The 22046-nt window shown below is 41.0% G+C and overlaps 1 protein-coding gene across 1 annotated transcript in view; it reads left to right on the top strand.

Annotated features, from left to right (window-relative positions):
• The window catches only part of TG (thyroglobulin), a 157727-nt gene that overhangs the window by 60686 nt on the left and 74995 nt on the right, over nt 1-22046 (top strand). The window contains exons 35-38 of the mRNA XM_059815276.1: nt 1894-1959; nt 13882-14013; nt 16527-16691; nt 18538-18760. Of these exons, the coding sequence (XP_059671259.1) occupies nt 1894-1959; nt 13882-14013; nt 16527-16691; nt 18538-18760 (586 nt within the window). The remainder of the gene's footprint in view (nt 1-1893; nt 1960-13881; nt 14014-16526; nt 16692-18537; nt 18761-22046) is intronic.

The following is a 22046-nucleotide window of genomic DNA, read 5'->3' as shown; positions in this document are numbered from 1 at the left end:
GGGAAAAAATTCAGTAAGGAGTGCTATTTCCTGCTTTTACACTCCCTTGATTCTTGCAGAGTAGAGAAGGACTGATATCTAAGTGGAGAGGGGAGGCATGAATTGTGGATATCTACTGTCCAGTGTACGTGATGTAAAGATAATCCAGTTGTTACAGTTGTGTAAAGCTACATCAGATATCCTGGCAATACACTGCATTTTGCAGTGTTGGTAAACTTAAAGAAATCCCTCATCCACACTCGAAGTGCCTGAAAGATGAACTTGATCCTGAGCTTTTCCAAGCCCTACACTGTCACTCTGCCCACTAGACCATCCATTTCCTCCCCCAGTGGGGCAATCCTTGTCAAAGAGGAGACACAGCATGGGGTTGAGGGGACACCACGGAAGCTTATAGGGTTTCCCAGATCCTCATTGTGGGCGTGGGGAGGGATGGGCTGAGGGTCTAGCACTGAGAGAAAGGGAACAACAGCCCTGACAAAGTGGGCAATGGCAGGAGCCTGTGGGCAGGCAGAGCTGAGAGGCAACCAGGGGTAAGAATGAAGAATGGTAGAAAGGCGAAGTGAAGAGGAGATGTCGGAGGTGTAGATACACTTCCACTTCTTGGAGCTGTTTTTTCCTCTCATTGACAAAGAACCAACTAAAAATAAAGGATGTTGCTCACTTCACAGACAGAAGGATGATAAAGAGGAGCCTGGGGTGTATGCAAAGGGGAAAGCTTTAGGAGGGACCCTCACATTTCCTTATGTAGTGAGGAAGCTTCAGATGTGTTTCCACCATAACACACAGCAAGGCACAGATGTTTATGCAAATGGAGATATTTGCAGACAAAAATTTGTATCAGTTGTGCTGGTGCGTTGGGGGTCTGGGAGCCAGGAAGAGGAACAAGAAAGTTCTGAGGCTAAAAAGGAAAATGAGTGAAATCTAAAGGAGGAATTTACCATAGGCGGTGGGAAGTTAGCATGAAGCACGGTCTTTGGTTTTAGTCCACAGTCTTCTGTGTAGGAAGGTACTTGTGCCCCAGCATTTCATAGTATGTTAAACTGACGTATGAGCTGTTTTCCCGCATTGCTCTGCTTATTAGCAATTTGACTTCATACGTATAGTCATGGTTGCAGCTCAGTCAATAAGAAACATATAGTAGCATTTTAAAGAGAGTTCTGGGTAGCCCCAGTTCTTCACTCCTGTCTATATGTGAATGGTAAAACTCCTGAGTTTTAAGAAATATCTTTTGGTTACATGCATGGGCAGTACAAAGTGGAAGAAGCAAACAGAAAATCTGACCTGTCTTCAGCTTCTGTAGGGATGGTGGTTTATTTTGTCTTAGTAGAGAATTTATAACTGATTTGATTAGCCAAAATATGAATGCAGATGGGAAACTTCTTATTTGTTATTTAAAATTACAAAATGTTTAAGGGAAATGTTAGCAAATGAGAAGTTTTGTGTGTGGAAAATATGAATGATTATTTGAGTTTTAATTAGAAAAGCTTCCTGCTGGAAACTAACTTGTTCCTAATTCTCCTTTTGAGAAATTCCAGTTTGCTAATCAGGAAGCAGAGAAAATGTGATGTCTCTTTCAATGCAGAAAACCAAACACAGAGAAGGGCATGGAAAAAACCACAAAACTACTGAAATGAGTTGTTTATAAATAATTGTGTTTTGAAAAGTGTTTGTAGAAATGTTTATAAGTACAGAAATTTAGGGAAGTCTGGTTTCATGTACAAGCCCCAAAGGGTTAGATAGCAAAGCAGCCTTGCATCCTTGGTCTTGGTGTTTGTGGTGAGAAGATGCAACATTCAGATCCCAGAAGTAATGCTGGAAGTATTGAGGTGTTGATTACATTTTAAACCTTCAACTGTAATTGTTTTCAAATGTTTTGTATTTTTCTGCTTTTAGCTAACTTGAAGAACACCATGACTAACCTGTGTCCACCTGTTAGTTTACCTCTCAGGCCAGAAAGTGGTAAGTGTATTCATGTATTATTAAGCCAAAAAAAAAGGAAACATCCTCTATTTTGTATGTATTGCTAAAAGATCACACTATAATGAAATGATTGTGTTCACCATGAGTTTACTCATTCAGGTGTTTACTCATTTTTATTAATTGTGTATCATTTAAACGGAAGAATTGTTTTCATCCACAATGCTAATATCTCTCAAACTCACTACCACAAGAGGTCACTGAGGCAAAATATTTGGCAGGATTGATAAAGAAATTTATCATTTATAAGTGTGGATATCACATCACTTTCAATGGACATAACTTCATATTTTAGTGCAGTGAGCAATGAAGAAAAGCTCTGGCAAGGGTAGCCCCCGCCAAAAGCTGTTTATTGCATTATTGTCCACTGTTCTGGGGTTTCTAGTGCCTTTCTTGTAGCATCTGTTGCTTGCCAGGATGGCAAGGCATGTCAGATTAGACAAATCGCCAGCAGTTTGTCAGTTATGCTGAATGCGAGGAGTGACAATGAGTTTTCAAATAGATACAAACAATTGCAATAGAGATGCAAAGTCAAATTGAGCAGATCTAGTTCTCCCAAAAAACAAGGTGATGAAAGGGACAAGGCCTCCAGAAGTTAATGCAGGGTTATATTGCTTTATAATTGGTGGTACAGAAGAATGATAAACTGTACTGCCTTTAGTCCTTGTTTGTGGTTTCCTACAAGGGTGGGAATATTATCTCAAAGACTATTCAGAACTGGATCACAAGAAATGTAGTATTTGAGGTGTGTGTTGGGTCCCACTTTTGAAGAGATGCTGTAACTTGCTGTGACACCATCTTTTTTATATCAGGGGAAAAAAAAAGATATTTCAGTCTTACAGTAAATTAATCTTATGGTACTCACATGTTACTTTAAAAGTGGGTGGATCCTCTTAATAAATGAAACTTAACTGCTGTCTTTCAGATCTTTGTGTTTATTGCCCCCTAAAAATATATGCAAATTGTCAACAGCTACAGGCTTCCCTGATGTGTCCTTTCCAGAAATACACATCATAACTGCTAAATGCTGCGTGTAACGGAAAGGAAGCAGGTTCACTAGTCATTAGATAACTCCATTTAACCCTCAGGTTAGACAGAAATGGAGAAGTCTCATCCATCTCTGCCCTTGATTATCTGTTTGATCTGAGCAAATTTGTTAATCTGTTTGTGTCTCTCTTTTCTTAAACCATATGCAACTGGGCTTGCAGGAGCTGGTTAATATTCAGTATTGAGTTCAGACTTTATTATTAACTGTTTCATCATGATATCTATGACTGCTGGTCATGATCATGTTCAGACAATTTGTATTATTAGTAGAATATGTGCTTTTATAACGATCATTTTAATGTAAAAGAAGGAAAACTCATGTCTTTATAGGTAAGCAGAAATAATTTTTGTGTGAAATGCTAGAAAGAGCTAGTGGGGTAATGTGTAGGTTGGGCAATTCAACTCCTTTGCAAACTTTTTTTCCCCACAGGATGTAGAAAACTGCTTTACTAAAGCTTTCTTGCTCCCAGTGTGAAGCTTTGTAGTAATTTTGTCATTTTCCTTCTATGTTTTTCTTGCTTGCTTAAATCTAGGAAAATCGTGACCTAAGCAGCACTTAAGGAAATTAGGCCTTTCTGTCATTTGCTTTCTACTCTGAAGACTTCCCAGAACTTAGCCACAGTAAGCGAGGTGCTCATCTTACCCTTAGTAACAATCTTGATCTATCACACCCATTTCCAGGTCATCTTCCCAAATGCAGAGGAACTAGGGAAGTCTCTGGTTTGCAAAGGTCTGGTTAACCGCCCAAGTGAGCAGAGCCTCCCATGAAGAGGCAGGATTCAGGATTGGAGTGGTTGTCCTGAGGACAGCAGTCAGGAGAAGTCAGTGAATTACAAAGAGCACAGCTAGCCTGGATGTCAAATTAGCACTGGCATCCTGTACTCTTTGGGTCTCTGACACCAGTGTGTGCATTCAAAATGCAACTGGGCACCATCTGTCCTTCTTATGTTCTGCCTCATTTTGATAGTAAAAGTACCAGCCTGGTTATTTAGGTCAGATTGCTATCTCTGTCGTGTTGTCAGAGGTTTTGGAAAATTTTCAAAAACATGGTTTCCGAACTCTATGTGATTATATATGCTAGATTAATATATGCTGTAGAAGATTAATGGTTTTAGAATTGGGTGTCATAGAAAAGCTAGCAGTGACTGAATTTGCTACATTATGATATTGCTCATATATGGGGAAAAAAAATAATACTGTGACTCCTGTGTGGTAACCAAATGGAGAGTGAGAAATTGTCACTATTTAAAGGGCGCTGTCATGTGTGCATATGCATGTGTGTGTGTGCATGTAAGCATATATATATATATTAAAAAAACCAAAACCAAATCTTTTCATCAAAAGATCAGAAGGATACTTAAATTTGAATACTTTGTCAGAAGGCTCTGTGAGATAGTGAAGTTAATGTTACGTCCAATCTAGACTCCGACTTTACTGAAGCACAATTAAGGCCTGTATTTTAACAGACATGCATTTGACTGCCTCATTTTCTGGTTAGCGAGTTTGAAATGCTCAGGACAGAGTGCCCAGCACTTTGTTTCCTCCCATTTGCAGTCAGGGTCCTGACTCTGTTCCGAGTCTGTGGTGTTTCCAGCCCTGACACATTGTGAAGAAACCCAGATTAGCAGACTTATTTTCAGTCTTGTGGGAAGTAGATGCTTTGCTCATTTTACTCATTGTTCTTCTCGATAGAGAGGGTAGAGGCATGCAGGACCATAGAACAATGGAAAAAGCTTCAAGAAGAAAGGTTTCTACAAGTACATGGGCAGCAAAAGGAAGGGTTGGGAAGATGTGGATCTGCTGCTGAATGGGGCGGGAGACCTGATGGCCAAGGGTATGGAGAAGGCCAAAGTGCCTTCTTCACCTCAGTCTTTACTGGCAAAAGCCCAGCCTTCAGGCCCTTGAGACCAGGGGGGAAGACTGAAGCAAGGAAGACTTATCCTCAATGGAGGAGGATCAGCTTAGGGAACAAGCTGGATATACAAACCTATGGGGCCTGATGGGATGCACCATGAGTGCAGAGGGAGCTCATTGATGTCATTCTAAGACCACTCTCAATTACTTTTGAAAGGCCCTGGTGAAGGGGGAGGTTCCTGAGGCTGGGAGGGAAGCAAATGTCACCCCTGTCTTCAAGAAGGGCAAGAAGGAGGATCCAGGGAACCATAGGCTTGTCATCCTCACCTTGATCCCTGGGAAGGTAATAGAGCAACTGATCCTGCAAACCATTTCCAGACATATGAAGAACAAGAAGGTGATTCAGACTCGTCAGCATGGGTTTATGAAGGGCAAAATCATGCCTGACCAGACAGTCTTCTACAATCAGGTGACTGTCTAAGTGGATGAGGGGAGAGGAGTGGATGTCGTTTATCTTGACTTCAGAAAGGCTGTTGACACTGTCTGACATAACATCCCCACAGAAACTGAAGTAAGGTCTAGATAAGTCAACAGTGAGGTGGACTAAATGCTGGTTGAACTGCTGGGCACAGAGTTGTGATTCAGCTGGTGGCCAGTCACTGGTGTACCCCCAGAGCTGATACCGGGGCTAATACTGTTTAACATCTCGAATAATTATCTGGATGATAAGACAGAGTGCACTTGCAGCGAGTTTGCGGATGATAAAAACGTTGGGAGGAGTGGTTGATAGACCGGATGAGTGTGGTGCTGTTCAGAGGGACTTCAACAGGCTGGAGAAATGGGCAGACTTACATCCTGGATCAAGCTGTCTTCCATCAAGTTGTCTTTCAGCTCTCTCTGAAAACTGGCTAGGACCTTCGTCTAGCAATTGTATGGAGAAGCTGTTTTAACATTCTGAGAAAATAGGTATTGTCTCTCATGTTCACACATGCTTCAGCTTTTCTAGTTCAAATTAATAGGACTATTGGCTCCTTTGCTATCTTTCCTTAGGTGGTCAGGAGAGCAAGATTTGCAAGCTGAGGTAACATCTTACATTAGCTGGCTTATGTAGTTATAAGAAGCTGCATTTTGAGGAATCCTTGACATCCTGCAGGAGGCCAGATTGTTAAATACCAGCTTCTCCATCTCTATCCTTATGGAAGGATATAAATTCAGATTTGAGCACCTCTGAAAAGCCAGTAGAATCCTTCTGCCCTGGAGATGTCGAAGTGCCATTCTTTAATCTAAAAAAAACCATCAGAAACCAACATGTCAAGATTCTCTGTTTTCTCCCTGAATAAGCTGGAGAACACTCTTTAAAAGAAAATTTTATGGCCCCCAAACAGTTCTGTTTGTCCATTTTGTTCTACAATGAAGCCAGCTCTCCCAGAGCTAGGCTGTCTTTCTTTGGACTGTCACCAGACCTTAAATTGTCTCACTTTCTGTTATTGAAACTCAGAATCTCACTGGGTTTTCATTTTGTTTTGTTTTTTTTAAAGCATGCATATACAATCTCTAACTGCCCAAAGTCAGCAAGGGACAGCTGGAATGATTTAATTTATCCTAGTATCTGCCTGAAGGCAGAAATCCTTGAGCCAAGGAGCTGCAAGGCACTGTGCAGCCCTGTTAGTTCCACTGTGCGCAAAGGGGAGTTCTGTTGCAGTCACTACAGGTTTAAAAGATGAAAAGTTGAGACCAAATTCTTTTGTCTCACCCAAAAAATTTACTGGAGTTTCCTTCACTGAAACTCTCCCTAAATAAATTGAGCAAAAACATGTATTTTTTTTCCTTCTGTTCCCCAGTCTGGGCTTTTGAAGATATTCATGAGCAGTAATCTCCATAAAACCTCTAGACCTTTGAATCTGCAATGGCAGAAATAATTTTCAGTAGTGCCTTCTTTTCATGCTCTGTCGTAGAGCTGCCACCAGGGAGACGGAAAAAATCCCTTCCCCATGTGAGGCTGGAGAGACACAGCAAGAGGGAAGGCTTGAGGTTCTTCCCGTTCTTTGCCTTCTACCAGATGGTTCATCCAGCAGTCCATGTAGCCCTGTGATTCCTCTCGACAGCCTGAGGCTCCTGTTGGAGTTCCTCAGGTTACTCCCCCTACAAGCAGCACTGCTGGGCATTTCTAACACTCATTAGATACCCCATTAGCCTGCAAAAAAGGGGAATTAAGTGCTCTGTAATGCCTGTAGGTCACTGCTGTCTGGCAGGAGGGAGGTGAGCTGCACAATATCCTTAGTGCCTTTTACCTGAATTCTTGTTGCTTTGTTGTGGCTTCAACGTCTTTTGCCTATTTGTATTCTTGCAATACCCTTTCTGATACAAAGTTAAACTCTCAAAGTCATCTTCATCACTAATCTGCAATGCATTTAACTGAATGTGTGGTTTTCATCTTTAACTAAATGAATACTTTTATTTGTCTTCTGTACATCTATCCCACGGAGCAGAGCACGCTTCTGCTTGTCTGTTGTGATTTTCATGTAGTTTCTCTTACCTGAGAAATAATGCTTGAAAAATAGATAGCCTGAACAGACTGGGAAAGTCTGACTTGTTACATTTGGAGCATTTTTTCCCCTGAAGAAGTTATCGTGCTGTGATGACACTGAGTATGGAACCATCTGTGGCTAGTTTCAGGTATGATCTGTGATCTTCAATGATGGGAGGACAGCTGTTATTTTAAGACTGCCCATGCTGAAAATGCTAATACGTCGTGTTGCAGTCTTAGTTTACTTACGCTGGTATTTAAATAACAACTCCACTGAGTTGTGTGAGTATGGAGGAATGCTATGTAAAAGAGAAAACAGTCAGGTCTCATAATTAGGTTTGAGATGGAACTTTCTGCAGCCAGCTGTAAGATATGGGAAGATAAAGAAAGTTTTTTATGAGAAATTATGTATTGGTATTTTACGGTTGCATAATGCTGTTCTTCAAATGGTTTATGCAAAGGAGTTTGAACTGTGGAAGTTTTTATGTCTTTACAATCAAGACTGAAAGAAGCAAAGCAACCTATGAAACATGTTACCTGGCTTTTTAGAAGGAATACTTGTGCTGAAAGCAAACTGGAGAGCCTGCAAATATTCCCGTGCATGTGGAAGGGAGGAGTGAAACTGATGTGTAACTTCTGCTTTTGTACTTTGTTATGAGATTTATGAATTGTATACGGTAATTATCCAAACTTTAATGAGCATTTTTGTCTTCAGGTTCACCAGTTTTAAATAGCATAGGGCTATCTACCTTAGATTTGGCAACTGCTAGCAGACAGCGGCCCTTAAACGGTGATCTCTGCATGGGACTGCAGATCGTATACAGATCATACGGCCCCCATTCCCACTCTATCCAAATCAAGTAATTCATTGAGAAACCACCAAGGCATGTGGATATAATGATCTGTTAGGCCCTTTCTGTTTCTGCCTCCTGTGATCCCCTAAAGTTTTATAGTTAGTCCCTCGATGCAGGACTGAGCAGTGGCTCAGCTCGGGCTGTCTCAGCACATAGGCTATTTTCATTCTCAACAGAGATGCTGATGGTAGTACAGTTGCTGATGTAGCTGACTTTGGTGATTAATAGTATAATTTGTCTTCATGTTTTCCCACAATGCTGAGGATATGTCAGAGAGACCTTTGGTGTGAAACAAAGACAGCCTTTTTTATCCATCCTCAGGAACTGACCTACCATGCTCCCATACAGCATATTGGACCTCTAGTGTAGAATTACTCTATCTATCTTTGGCCTTAAGTTTGATTTTTATTCTGTTTGTAAACATGAGGATTTTAGTCTTTTGAAAACAGTTTATTTTAAACCTGGATAAATATCTGGTACAATTTTAGTATCCTGTTACTATACCATTTTCTATAATTGGCACTACTGAAGGAGGCAGAAAGGTTGCATTTAACATGAGCATAGATGGATTGCTCACTGCTAAAGGCCATAAATAACACATTTGTTAGTTTGGGACAAGTTTGTCCGAGGTGTGATTATAGTTATTATGCAGCAGTTTTAAGAAAATGACTCATTTTGAATTATTCAAATCTCAGTGGATGGACAAAAATGAGAAACAACTGTATTTTAGAAAGAGTGTATTTTCTGCAGGTCCACTCTGAGTTGATGATTTGCTGGTTTTGGAGTTTGTTGGTATGCAGACAGGTTAGCAGTCTTCGTTGGAAAAAACCTCTGAATGCTAGGAATATAAAGTACTGGGTTCAGTCTGTAAGCATGTTTTTGGCTTGAGTCAGGGCTACTAAGTATGGCTCACAAATTTCAGAATTAAGATCAGAATTTGTCTTTCAAACATAAATTAGGCATACTGAAGCTAGAGATCTGATATACATACTTCCTTAACCTCATGTTAATCTCATCTGATTTCTGTACCTCCTCAACTTCACGGGTTTTCTTCTAAATTTAACTTGTTATGTTATTGCACTTCTGTATCTCTGTTTCCTTATATCAAATGTCAAATTTTCCAGCAAACTCAGAACTGACCCCTCTTTGCTTCCACTGAAGTCAGTGATGAAACTTTTGTTGACTATATGAAAAGGATTTTATAATGTCATTGCCTGTGAAAGCGGGAGGCTGAACTCTGTGCCCCCAGGAAATCTATTCCAGTCTTGTGATCTTATGACTTGAGTGGGAACAGAGTAACGCCAGCGTGAGTCCTTTTGCAAATCCAGTCTTAAACCTTACCTACTCAAACAAGAACATCCGGAAGAGAGAGGCTCTCTACATGGGACATCTATAATTTTGCAATAAAAGTTACAGGGGTGGCTGGATTCAGAGTGCTGTAATTATCCAATCACAGCATTTGCCAAAATGTGGTTTGGAAGGTCAGCGCTTAACCTATATATAAACCAGAAACATCTTCCAGCCCATCAGGTGCATTATGCATTTTCAGTAAAGCAGTGCCAGTTTGTAGCTGTGTGCCTTGTGAGAGCAGTTTCTAGATGAGGCAAGTTTAGCTCAGCCGTGGAAAGTTCTGTTTTGCCCATGAAATGAAGCAGGTGTGCATGGCTGCGGGCATTGCTGGGTCCGCTGCCAGGAGAAGAGAAGAAGGAAACAACTCATAGCCAAACCTCTTATGCGGCTAACTGCTGGCTGGCAATGTCCACAGTCGTGCCATGGACAACTCTGGGTTAAAGGGCTTTGCTCTGCATTAAGCATTAGTATTTCTGCATTTATCTGCGTCTGGGGTCAGCTGGGTGGAAGGTTGGAAAGGGAAAACACTGGAAGTCTCAGGATATAAATCTGATCTGAGATTATGAATGCTTCATCCAGGACTGAGAATGAAAAAAAACCCCACAAACCCCAAACCAACCCAAAAACTGTGGGTAGTGGGAGGCTGCAAGCATCACTTCTGTGAGGTTCGGGGCAAAGAATAGCAAAATAAAATGTGGTTTAGGTATGAATGTACAATCTCTGGATGTTTGCATCATGAGTGGTCACTCCTCTGTGCCTAGCATGGGCTGCAAAGTGCCCATTGTGTCTTATATGTATTTAAAATGAATGTTATTAACTTGTCTCTATCCCGCATAAAGGGATAAAATAAAAATCTTTTAATATAGAATTAGGAAGTTTAGCTTGTGATCAAATGCAGAACACATTACAGGGACCTAATAATGGCAGTGTGCACTCACAAGCTTAATTTGAGCACCTTTGAAAGATTTTAATAACGGTAAGCTAGTAAACCTCAGGAAAATAGATACAGGAGGCCAAATTCAAGTGTCAGAGGTGTAAATCCAAGGAAATTGTTTTGCTTTTGAGGAATTGTTTTGAATTTCTTTCCTGAGAGAGTAGAATTTAGCTTAGCAAGAATGCTTCTGAGTGTTTGACCTGTGAGTAAACAGAGGCATATGAGGTTATGAGACTTGCCCAAGGTCACTCGGTGAGTCAGGGAAGCTATGGGAAGAGAGTCAGTCTGGTGAAATATCTTCCAAAACCACTGATGCACCCAGACTTGTTGACTTACGATGGAATCCAGACAAGGCTCTTTTTTGAAAGAGCCACAGCTAGTAATTTGAAGCTTTGTGTCTGAACCTAGAGAGATTACTTGTTCCAGCAGTAGGACCGCAGTTACTAGTACTGTACACAGTGCAAGATGGCAATATTGCTCTTATGTAAAAACAAAGTTTAAGTCATATTGATAAAAAAAAAAATCTTTTCTTGTTCATGTTTTCAGGAAAAAATAATTAAGAAATAATTGAAAACATAAACTGACAAGATATAATCTGGAAAAGTAAGACCTGGGGGATCAAGTAGTGCAGGCAGATAATCTCTGGAGAGGACGTAATTCTCCATCACTTACAGACTTGATTTCTATTTTTATGTATCTTTCTAAATAAATGCCCCAAACTGTCACCCTAGATGTAGAGGCTGAAATTGTCTAACATGGGACATGCATCAGGTCATATTAGACAGTTTTAAAATAATGAAACCATTGACAATATGAAATGTAGTAATTTCCACATGACTAAAATCATTGTATTCCTCTAAAATAATTGAATAGTCAGTGCTTAAGGGGAAGAAAAAATGAAGTGCAGCGGGTCTGTTGCACAAGTTAAGCTGCAATTGCAGGGTCATTGCTCCCTTACTAGTTCAGACTCCCTCTGAATATAGTGCTGATGATGACTTTGCTACTCTGCAATATCAAGTAAGTTTGTAGTCTTTAACATATAACAGTGCAATACCAAATTAACCTTCATTTCTACTTTTTTGGAGACTTTCAGTCTCTATCTCTTAGAAGAGTTGCTCCCAAATATATCAGGAATAGAATAACTTTGAAGTGGTTGAAAAGGACCCATGGGACCCAGTGCTGCTCTCTTGCCTCTAGTTCACAGGCATGAACTAGGGCTGGGCTGTTTGGGAACTTATATGGAGTACAATAGGTCGGTTCATCACTCCATCAGATGTTTTCTTCAGCAAGGGTGAGAGCAAAGGAGCTAGCACTAAGGGAACAGCCTTGGCAATGGTGGTAGCACGTCAGTTTTTTTCAGCTTGTCCTCTGGCAGATAACCCATGCTTGAGGTTTACACTTCCTTGGGAAGGATTTACCTTGCAAAAGCAAAGAATTTTAGCATCAGTGTAGAGCCCTGGATTGTGGCAGTTACCCTATGTTGTCATGAATTATTTGGAATAAAATAATTTTGAAATCTAATTTAGTCATTGCCCTGCCTATTTGCTCAAGGAACAATGCAACCAGACTAGTCTGTGGTCCATTTTGGGTCTTGGGTTCTCAGCAACTGGACAAGTACGCCAACACCAGGATTTCCAAGTTGCAGGGAGGGCATGCCACAGCCCTGATTGTATGAACCCCAGACCTCAGCTCCAGATTTGATGTTGAGTGGGATGGTCACAGCTGTCTTTCTGTGAGGGGGGAAGGTAGGAAACTTTGGCCACCTTTGCAAGTCACCCATTTCTCATAAGACTAAATGAAATCTTTAATGAAATGAACAGTCTTTTGCATCTGTGTGGTAAATGAACTCAAGCAACAAGGCAAGATCTTCTCACCAGGAATAGCAAGGCAACAGCTGACTCAGCTCTGTCCTCACCCTACGATTACATGGAGAGGGTAACAGCAACCTCCTGTTTAGGACTCGGTGGCCACAGCAGGGCCCTTTTGTTTTTAAAACATATTGAACTGCTGAAAGGAACTAAAATAATTAAAGGCCCATTCTTTCGCAAGCCTTCTTTTTTGACTTCTGTGTGCAAAATTGAGAGCCTGAAGATATTTTTATCTGTTTCTGTATGAGAAAAGAATGTTTGTGGCTTTTTTTTTAAATCCACTGTGAGACAGAAGAATAATTCTTGATGAATACTAGAGTCGGTATGTATGTGTATATATATGCTCACACATGTACATGCATGTGTACATGTATATATGTGAATATACATGTTTGTATATGTGTAATACACATGTATATATACATATGTATGCATTTGTGTATAAGTTTATATACACATATGAAACAAAATTAAATCTCAATTACGTAGCAGTTACAGGTCATTAGAACAGTTCATAGAATTTCATGTAATTCTGTCTATGAAATCAAATGAAAATGCTCAAAATAATCTCTGTGACTGTTAAAAAAAAGTCTGTATATCTGTGAAAATTGCATGTGCTTTTGTGGGAGTTTGGTCGATTGCTTGTAAGGGAAGTGAAGACAAAATATAACATTTGCAAAAGCTGTTGTCTCATTTTCACTTAGTCTGTAAGGTCAGGACTTGCTCTCTGTGTGTAGATGTATGCAGGCAACACAGACATCTCCATTTCAGCTACTCACATGAGGTTCCCTGTACAGACAACACAGACATCTGGCTCATGTAATCAGTGGATTCCTGGGGGTGATTTGTCTCATCCTAAAGCAGACATCTAAACCAGGGTGGAGATACGGTGTAGTAAAACTGTCTGTTTCTCTTGATACTACAAGGAGTGTAGTGTAACTAACTCGGATGTAGACATCTACCTTGCAGGTGACTGAGGTGAAGCCTACCTTAGGAAACCAGCTCCTGTTTTAGATACAGATGAGGATGTCTGCTGAAGATCCTGGGAGTGCTCAGTCACATGCAGGATTCCCACTTGCTTTCCAAGGAGTTAGTGGCTGTACCTGCTCAGGAACCTGTGTGCAAGCATTACGACCCATGTCCTTTAATGTAATTAGGCCTGTTCAGAAACCTTTTATTTAAATCAGTTGGATTTACATGCAAACCGGGATGGAGCTGCTCCAGATTTACCTCTTTATTAACTGAATACCTTTGTAAACCTAGTTGTACATGACATCTGAAAATGGGACTGGACCCTCTAGTCAATCAGAGGCCTTTGAATATTACATTTCATTTATTCCCAGTTGATGCAAAGGAAGGTGAAAGTCTTTCATTGTCGAACTCTCCAATGCTTTTACTTGTATTTTATTTTCCTCTAAAGTTTTTACTGATTCCTCTAGTTATATTATTTTTGTATGGTTCATTTTACAGAGTATTTGGATATATGGCAACCCTTAAATGTGTCTGTTCTCATGGATTCATCCATCTCAGACTTTGAAGTTGTGCAAGTTAGTAGAGATATATCCAATGACTTCTCCACTGCCAGAGACTTTTGTCTATCCGGTAAGAAATGGTTATTCTTTACAGAAAACACTGGCTTGTAAGCCTCAAGAAAACAAGAACAGCTTCCCCCCTGCCCTTCTGACATAAGTAAAACCAGTGTATCTATTTTTGAAAACTACCCCAGTGTTCCTGAATTTGAGAGAAGGGACCTGAAATAGTTTATCTAATGAAAGATACAATAGACATAAAATTCCATACAGTGATTGTGTAATTCTGACACCTCTTGGGCACAGAGATCTCTTGCTTCTCCAGGCATTGTACAACTTGGAGAATATTGTTGTGAATAATTAAAGGGATGATGTCATTATTTTCTAAAGAACAGTTAAGGGAAGCTCATCGAGGGAGGCAGAGGGTAGAGCCACCTACCATTATCTAAAGTAACCTGTAGCTGTGGTGCGTGAGGGCAGGTTAACTGAGAGCTGGGGTGAAGCAGGGGTTGGGCTGTAGTAACAACAAACGGAGCTGCTTTAATCAATGGCCTGACTAGACAGCAGACAGTCCTTCAACTTCACATGACTGGCAAATCCTCGATGCCACAGAGCGGTAGAAATAAGGAAGAGTTCCCACCTACTGCAGAAGGTGGTACTTGGAATGGTCCCACTTTTTGCAGTAGATGGTCCTCAACTTACGAGGGTAGCTTATTGTTTTTTCCTTTTCCCGTAACTGTTTGAAGGAGCCTTTCAAAAAGAAAAGTGTTGGATGCCCACCTCTGAGTACAAGCTGGGATGCGTGAGAAGATCACTTTTCTTATTCTGAAACCTTTCCCTGGGGCTCCCTGAGGACTGTTTGAATTCAGCTGAGGTCCTCAGTACTTTATTTGAAGATGTTTTTTTCTCCTAAAATCTGTGATACCAGTTCTCTTGCTGTTTTGCTCCATTTTAAACCTTTTGTCCTTTGGCTATTTTGGAGAATGTTCTGGGGATCTGAGGACATTATGTCCCATTATTCTGCTTTAGAGTTACTTCATATCCTTGTTGCTTGACCTGTTGTAAGACCTTTCCTTTAAGCATCTTATAGGAAGACGACCAGCCTGGTTGAACAGAGAGCTTTGGATGGAACTCAGGAAAAAAAGGTTTATGACCTTTGGAAGATGGGGGAGGGAACTCAGGAGGACTACAAGGATGTTGTGAGGTTTTGCAGGGAGGAAATTAGAAGGACGAAAGCCCAACTAGAACTTAACCTGGCGACTGCCGTAAAAGGCAACAAAAAATATTTCTATAAATACATTAGCAACAAAAGGAGGGCTAAGGAGAATCTTCATCCTTTATTGGACACGAGGCAAAACATAGTGGCAAAGGATGAGGAAAAGGCTGAGGTACTTAATGCCTTCTTTGCCTCAGTCTTTAATAGCAAGACCAGTTGTTCTCCAGGTACCCCGCCCCCTGAGCTGGAAGATAGGGACAGGGAGCAGAATGAAGCCCCCGCAACCCAAGGTGAAATTGTTAGTGACCTGCTACACCACTTAGACACCCACGAGTCTATGGGACCGGTGGGATCCACCCAAGGGTACTGAGGGAGCTGGCAGAAGTGCTTACCAAGCCACTTTCCATCATCTACCAGCGTCCTGGCTAACCGGGGAGGTCCCAGCGGACTGGAGGTTAGCAAATGTGACGTACATCTACAAGAAGAGCTGGAAGGAGGATCCGGGGAACTACAGGCCTGTCAGCCTGACCTCAGTGCTGGGGAAGATTATGGAGCAGATCATCTTGAGTGCCATCATGCGGCACATACAGGACAACCAGGCGATCAGGCCCACTCAGCATGGGTTTATGAAAGGCAGGTCCTGCCTGACTAACCTGATCTCCTTCTATGACAAAGTGACCCGTTTAATGGATGAGGGAAAGGCTGTGGATGTGGTCTTCCTAGACATTAGTAAAACCTTTGACACCGTTTCCCACAGCATTCTTCTGGAGAAACTGACTGCTCGTGGCTTGGACTCTGTGTACTCTTTGCTGGGTAAAAAACTGGCTGGACGGCCAGGCCCAAAGGGTTATTGTGAATGGAATTAAATCCAGTTGGTCGCCGGTCACAAGTGGAGTCCCCTGAAGCTCCGTACTGGGGCCAGTCTTGTTTAATATCTTTATCGATGATCTGCATGAGGGGATCGAGCGCACCCTCAGTAAGTTGGGTGGGTGTGTTTGTGTTGATCTGCTTGATGGTAGGAAGGGTCTTCAGAGGGATTTGGACAGGCTGGATTTACGGGCCAAGGCCAATTGTATCAGGTTCAACAAGGCCAAGTGCAGAGTCCTACACTTGTCACAACAACCTGCTGCCCAGGGAGGTGGTGGAGTCACCATCCCTGGAGGTATTTAAAAGACGTAGGGATGAGGTGCTTAGGGACATGGTTTAGTGGTGGACTTAGCAGGCTTAGGTTTATGGTTGGACTTGATGGTCTTAAAGGTCTTTTCCAACCTAATGATTGTATGTTCTATGATTCTATGATAACAATGTCATACAAAATACTTTGAGAATACATTTTTACCTGCTCTTTTTCTTCACATTTCACTTCACAGCTTGTTCAAAGAACCAGTCATGTACAGTGGTTACACTGGAAATCCAGCCTTCAGCAATAAGATGCCTTTTCTACCCTGATACACAGATATGCGCACATGGCCTGCAAGGGCACAGCTGCCGGGTTTTACTCAAAGAGCCAGCTACATATATCTATAGGAGGCAAGGTAAGAGCAGGTTAAGGCAGTGGAGGAAGGAACTCAACTGTGGTGGCCTGTGCACAATTCTTGTGAATGGAAGAGTGAGAAAATCCTCACTAGACATAAAGAAATATGGATGTCTCCTAGATAATTGTCCATTGCTGTTTTAGTGGAGTTATAGCCAAGCAGGATGGGAAAATGTCCCTAAAATACTTTCTATAAAAATGCACAAAATCATAGTGTTATCGTCAAGTGTTGAAGCAGGTATAATAAAGGAAGTCTGGTCTATAAAAGACGTTTTGGAAAGTGCAGAATGGTAAAAAAAAGCAAAAAATCAGTAATGAAAGTCCAGCTCCTTCTTTTTCATCTGCAGAAGATGTTTCTATATATTCTTCCTTTTAAACTCTGAGAATAACACAAAGAATGTTGAAAACCCACTGTCAACTGAAAGCCTTAAGGACCATGTCTGGAGAAAACAAACAAACAAACAAAACCAACAAAACAAAAAACCCTTAACCCAGATTAACTAATATTTTAAGGAAGTGAAAATGATTTAGGAGAGAAATAGATGTTGTGTAGACAGGTAGAAGTCTGTTGCTTGACTTTGTATTTATTTTGTAAGTTTTGTTGGTTTTTTCCTTTGTTTTTAAAAGAGACTGCTTTATTTTCATGTAATGCTGATTATTTCTTTTATTAGAAGTAATTAGAAACCAGGTAACAATAAGGAGAAAGGGAAGAAATATTTCCTTTTCTCTTCACTGAAATTTTTGTGAAGAATTGACAAATCAATGAGAACCTTGTAGGTTCCAACTCGATGAGAGGAAAAGCGGTTTATCATTGTCAAGTGAAGCAAAATCACAGACAGACATAAAAGCTAGACTTGAGTGTTTGTGTATTTATGTAAAGTTTTGGGGTTTAGTTATGTGACTTAGAATTTGGTTCCTGCCTATCAAATACATTGTTTTAGGAGAGAAATAGTACGAGGTACCACTTAGCTCTGTTTTAAAGTAAGGCATTATTGAAAAACCTCTTCTTTGGATAGACAGCCAATAATTCAGATAATAGTTATATTAAAAAAAAAAAAATTGATCAAACTATAACCCCCTAAGATTTCATAATTTTCTGGAAGCAAGAAATTAATTCAGAAAGCAATTATGTTTGATCTAAAATGTAGATACCGGCATAAGTTCTACGGAAGAAAATGGCAGTATTCTCAATAGAGTGTAAGGCAAGAGGTGGTGGTGAAGGCCCTCTTGTACCCTGCACTCTTGCATTCCATTCTCTGGCACATACAAGGCACCCATGTGCCTGACTTAAAGTGAGCACTTGCGCTGATGATTTCCACTTCAAGAACAGCAGTCCCTACAAAGGCCCGTAGTGAATTTGGACATGAGTTGTGCTCGTTGCCTTCTGTTCAAGCTCTTCTGTCTCCCATGATGAAACCGCTACTGGAAAGGGGACTGAAGTGCAACTCTTTCTTTCCTGGTGAGAGCCCAAATCAATGAGCTGTGTGGTTATAGTTCCTCTCTCTGACTTGCTATAAATATTGCTGGGGCAGGGGTGGAAGTCTGAAAATCTCTCTCCCTTTTTATAGAAATGCTCAGATTTATATTCTAATGTGATGTCTGATCTGGAAGAAATGTTTGAGTAAGGGTTTGGAAAGTTAAATGTTCATATCCAGCAGCTAACACCTAGCGTAGCATGAAGTATTTCATAGGGAGAGAATAACACAAATTTATCTATGTTTCATTTAATGAAGTGAATTAAACACTTAACAGTTTAAAATTAAAGGAAATGGAATTAATTTTAATTTCTGAAATGGTACTAACTCGAAAAAACAAATTATTTTTCCTCTGTCCCCCACCCCCGATAGATTTATTCCTGCCCATTTCTGAATCGGATTTAACCCCATCTGTGTACATCCTGTCCCATGGAGATCTGATGGGCAAATCCCAGGTGATCCATGTTGGCTCGGAGTGGAGAAATATCAGCCAGTTCCTGGGGATCCCGTATGCTGCACCTCCCCTTGCAGAGAGGCGCTTCAGTCCTCCAGAGCCATTTGCTTGGGTGGAAACGTGGAATGCTACTGTGGCTCGGTAAGAAATCCTTTGATCATCTGCAAGAGCTCTTGTTTCATCCAGGTGTATGAAAGTAGCTGGAGTGATGACCACACTCTTCATGTCTTTTCTTGCAAAAGAACCTGTAGGGTACAGATTAATACAACTTTGGGACTTTGTTTAGCAAAAAGAATAATTTCTCTGTCTATATGTTAATGCATGCAAGCACCTCAAGAAAAAAGGCAGATTCCAGTACATTGCCTTGAATCTATGCGTAACTCCCCACTGACTGTCTGCTGTCAATCCATTTTCATTCTGAATATCTATACAGGTATTTATAATATTTATACAAACACAGGTTGTGCCTGCTGAGCCATAAATTTGGTATTTAATCAAACAGAGGTGCTTTAACACTTATGTAACCAAAAGCTGTGGGCCTCATATAGAAATTCTCTGCTTAGTAATGTCTAGGAGACCAGGCTGAAGGACCTAGATAGTCTTTTCTGTCCAAAAACTATTAAAAGGCAAATACCTGCTAAATGACTTGGACAGAAGTACAAAAATTACAAACATTTTAGGTAATGCCTTAAGAGGAAACGAGCGCTAGGAACTGTATTAGCAGATGGGCTAAATTTCTTTCAAGTCCCTGTATCTAATGTTTCCTATTGGCTGGCCCTGGCTCTCCAGGGCTGCACAGACATCACTGTTTAGGTTGGAGGCACTCTATGGACATAGCCTTTGTGTACATGTTTGTATTTCATTTAGTCTTACGAGATAAGTTTTAATTTTGTTGCATTGGGGAACCAAAATGACAAATTGTGAATGTGTATTTCTTAAAGAAAAGAGGGTTTGGGTGATACTACTTAGCACGTTCCACAGCACAGATATGCTAGGACAGGGGATTTCTTTTTAAAAAAACCCCACAGCAAATAGAAATGCAGCAACAACAAGAAACAAGATAAGAAGTGGTGTTTTTTATAGAGTCTTTCTCACAGTGCATCCCTGCTCCACATAATAGAAAGCAAACTACAGAGCACATGAAAACCGTTTGAGCGAGCCATGCTGCACATGTACACAGGAAGTTGATACAGGAGAGCTGGTACCTGATCACGTTCCTATCAATAAAAAGCAGACTGTTTTGTGGCAGACATGAGGAACTGCAAGGAAAAAAAATGATAGAAACAAGAAACAGGAGACTGAAGGTGCAGAACAGTCAAAAGGAGAGAGTCTGGTGGAAGGACTCGGTGAACTTTCTGTAGTGGGAGTTGAAGAAACCATGGCTGAGAGCTGAGGTTTAGTGACCCAAGAGCTTCCAAGGCAGCTAGTATGGATCTGAGGTCTACCGAGATCCTGTGTTATATTTTCAGCCATGGCTGGCCATGCAGTCCTGTTCAATTCCTGGCACCGGCAGTGGTCCTCATGTAGTTAGTGACAAACTACTTGAACTAGCTGATCTGGCCAAGCACTCACATGGTTAAGGAAATGACAGATTTTGCAAGGGGCCTGGGAGGATGGCACCCTGCAGGCCTGACATGAATCACCATGTGCTTTGGTGGAAACGCACCCTGAGGCTGCAGATTTAGAGACCTACCAGCTGTGTGGAAGCTGTTTGGTCCCTCCATTACTCAGGATTTGTCTCCAGAAATTTCTAGCAAAGCCTGTGACGAACCAAGTGAAAAGAGATGCAGTGTTCTCTTGAGGAGTTGAAAGAGCATCTGGCCTTTGGTGGTCTCATCCTTCAGGTTGCACCTGAGCTGTGGAGGTGTTAAGAGCATAACCACAGTAGCCACGCAGCCTCATGTACGTTGGAGGGATTTGGTGAGATGTGGCTTTTTGTTTCCTTGGGTGCACATTGATGTTAGGTTAACACACACACCATCAGCTCTTTGTGTCTGCAGCCACAGCGGGGTGGCTGCTAGGACTTTGGTAAGAGCCACCTGCCTCTGTGGTCTCTCTTTGAAGACCTGGTGTTGCAATGAGCAGCCTGGCTGAGATTTTCAAAACAATTTAGGGACCTTAGTTAATCTGCTCCTCTCTTTTGAATTCTCAGTGCTTCCTTAAGCCAATGAAGAACTTGGCCATTATCTTCTATTATTCATTTAAGGTTAAAAAAAGAATTCTTTGAGCTTAGAACCATGGAGGTGCACTTGGAAAATCAGAGGGACCTCACTCTGTGTGCATATAGAAAGTGTTGACACCTGTATTTTTTAGGACTCTATACTGGTGTGGCACAATAATTGTATATAAGAAATTCGCATTAGTACAGTGAAATTACTGACAGAATAGAAATGTCTATTTATCAGCCTGGACCTGATAAAACACTTAAAAAAAACCCCAGTCCAACCAAAACCCACCAAAAAACCTGTCCAGCTGTTGGAGTCTCCAGCCGCTGGAGGAGCTGCGGACTTGCCTCAGCAGGTGGCAGCCTTTCCCCGGAGTCGGTCCTGGCATGAGGAGGTCCTGGGAGCTGGAGGTGCTGGGAATCTTGATGAGTTGCTAAAAAAAAAAAAAAGAAAAAAAAAAGCCCTGAGCGCGGGTGATGATTCCTGCTGCCCTGTGGAAAGCTGTACGACTAATAGCATTAGACCTGTTGTCCTGGCTGGGTTCCTACCTGGGAATTTGTATTTTGTCTGCCTAAAATGGCTTTAGCAGTTTTGGTTGGAGATGATGTGCTTCTCTACATCAGTGTGAAAGCTATTGAGTGATATGACCATCCTAGGAGCCTCCCATATGGAAAGATTTTGTAGAATTGCATTAAAGCTGGTCCTTTTCCTTGTAGTTCTCTATTAAATTCTTCACACCTTCAGGTGAAATTTTACAAGGGCATTAAAAATGATAATTTTGAAAGAATGCTCTGAGATATTACTGTCTTTTCCATAGCCTCTTCTGGCTTCTTCCCTAATAACTTGTGATACTTTTCCATAACTCATTATGATATAAATATGGCTGTGAGGTAGAAGGAACTGGCTTCAAAACAGCAAAAGTCATCCGCTTGATTCTTGTGGAGAGAGCTCGAGCATATGCATCTCATACAGATGATGGCCAGGAAATGGTTTTCTGTATGTGGCTGGCTGGCTAAATTCTTATTGAAAGGTTAATTCTAACATAGCTGGGCACTGTTAATGGTCTACTATGATGCTTAGAGCAAACAGACTTTAAAAATGTGTTAAAATTTTAAACTTACCATATTTTCCCACAGATCATTAGAAATTAAAATAAATATAAATAAATGTAGCCCACAGACTATTAGAAATCAAAACAAATTAACTGGCATTTCAGCAAAAGAGTGGATTACAAGGGGTGCAGGCAATAGCAGAGGGAGACC

This window comes from Gavia stellata, chromosome 3 (assembly GCF_030936135.1).
Source record: "Gavia stellata isolate bGavSte3 chromosome 3, bGavSte3.hap2, whole genome shotgun sequence".
Classification (NCBI taxonomy): Eukaryota; Metazoa; Chordata; class Aves; order Gaviiformes; family Gaviidae; genus Gavia; species Gavia stellata.
The sequence above is the reverse complement of the archived record's forward strand: the minus strand, read 5'-3'. Positions and strand labels throughout refer to the sequence as shown.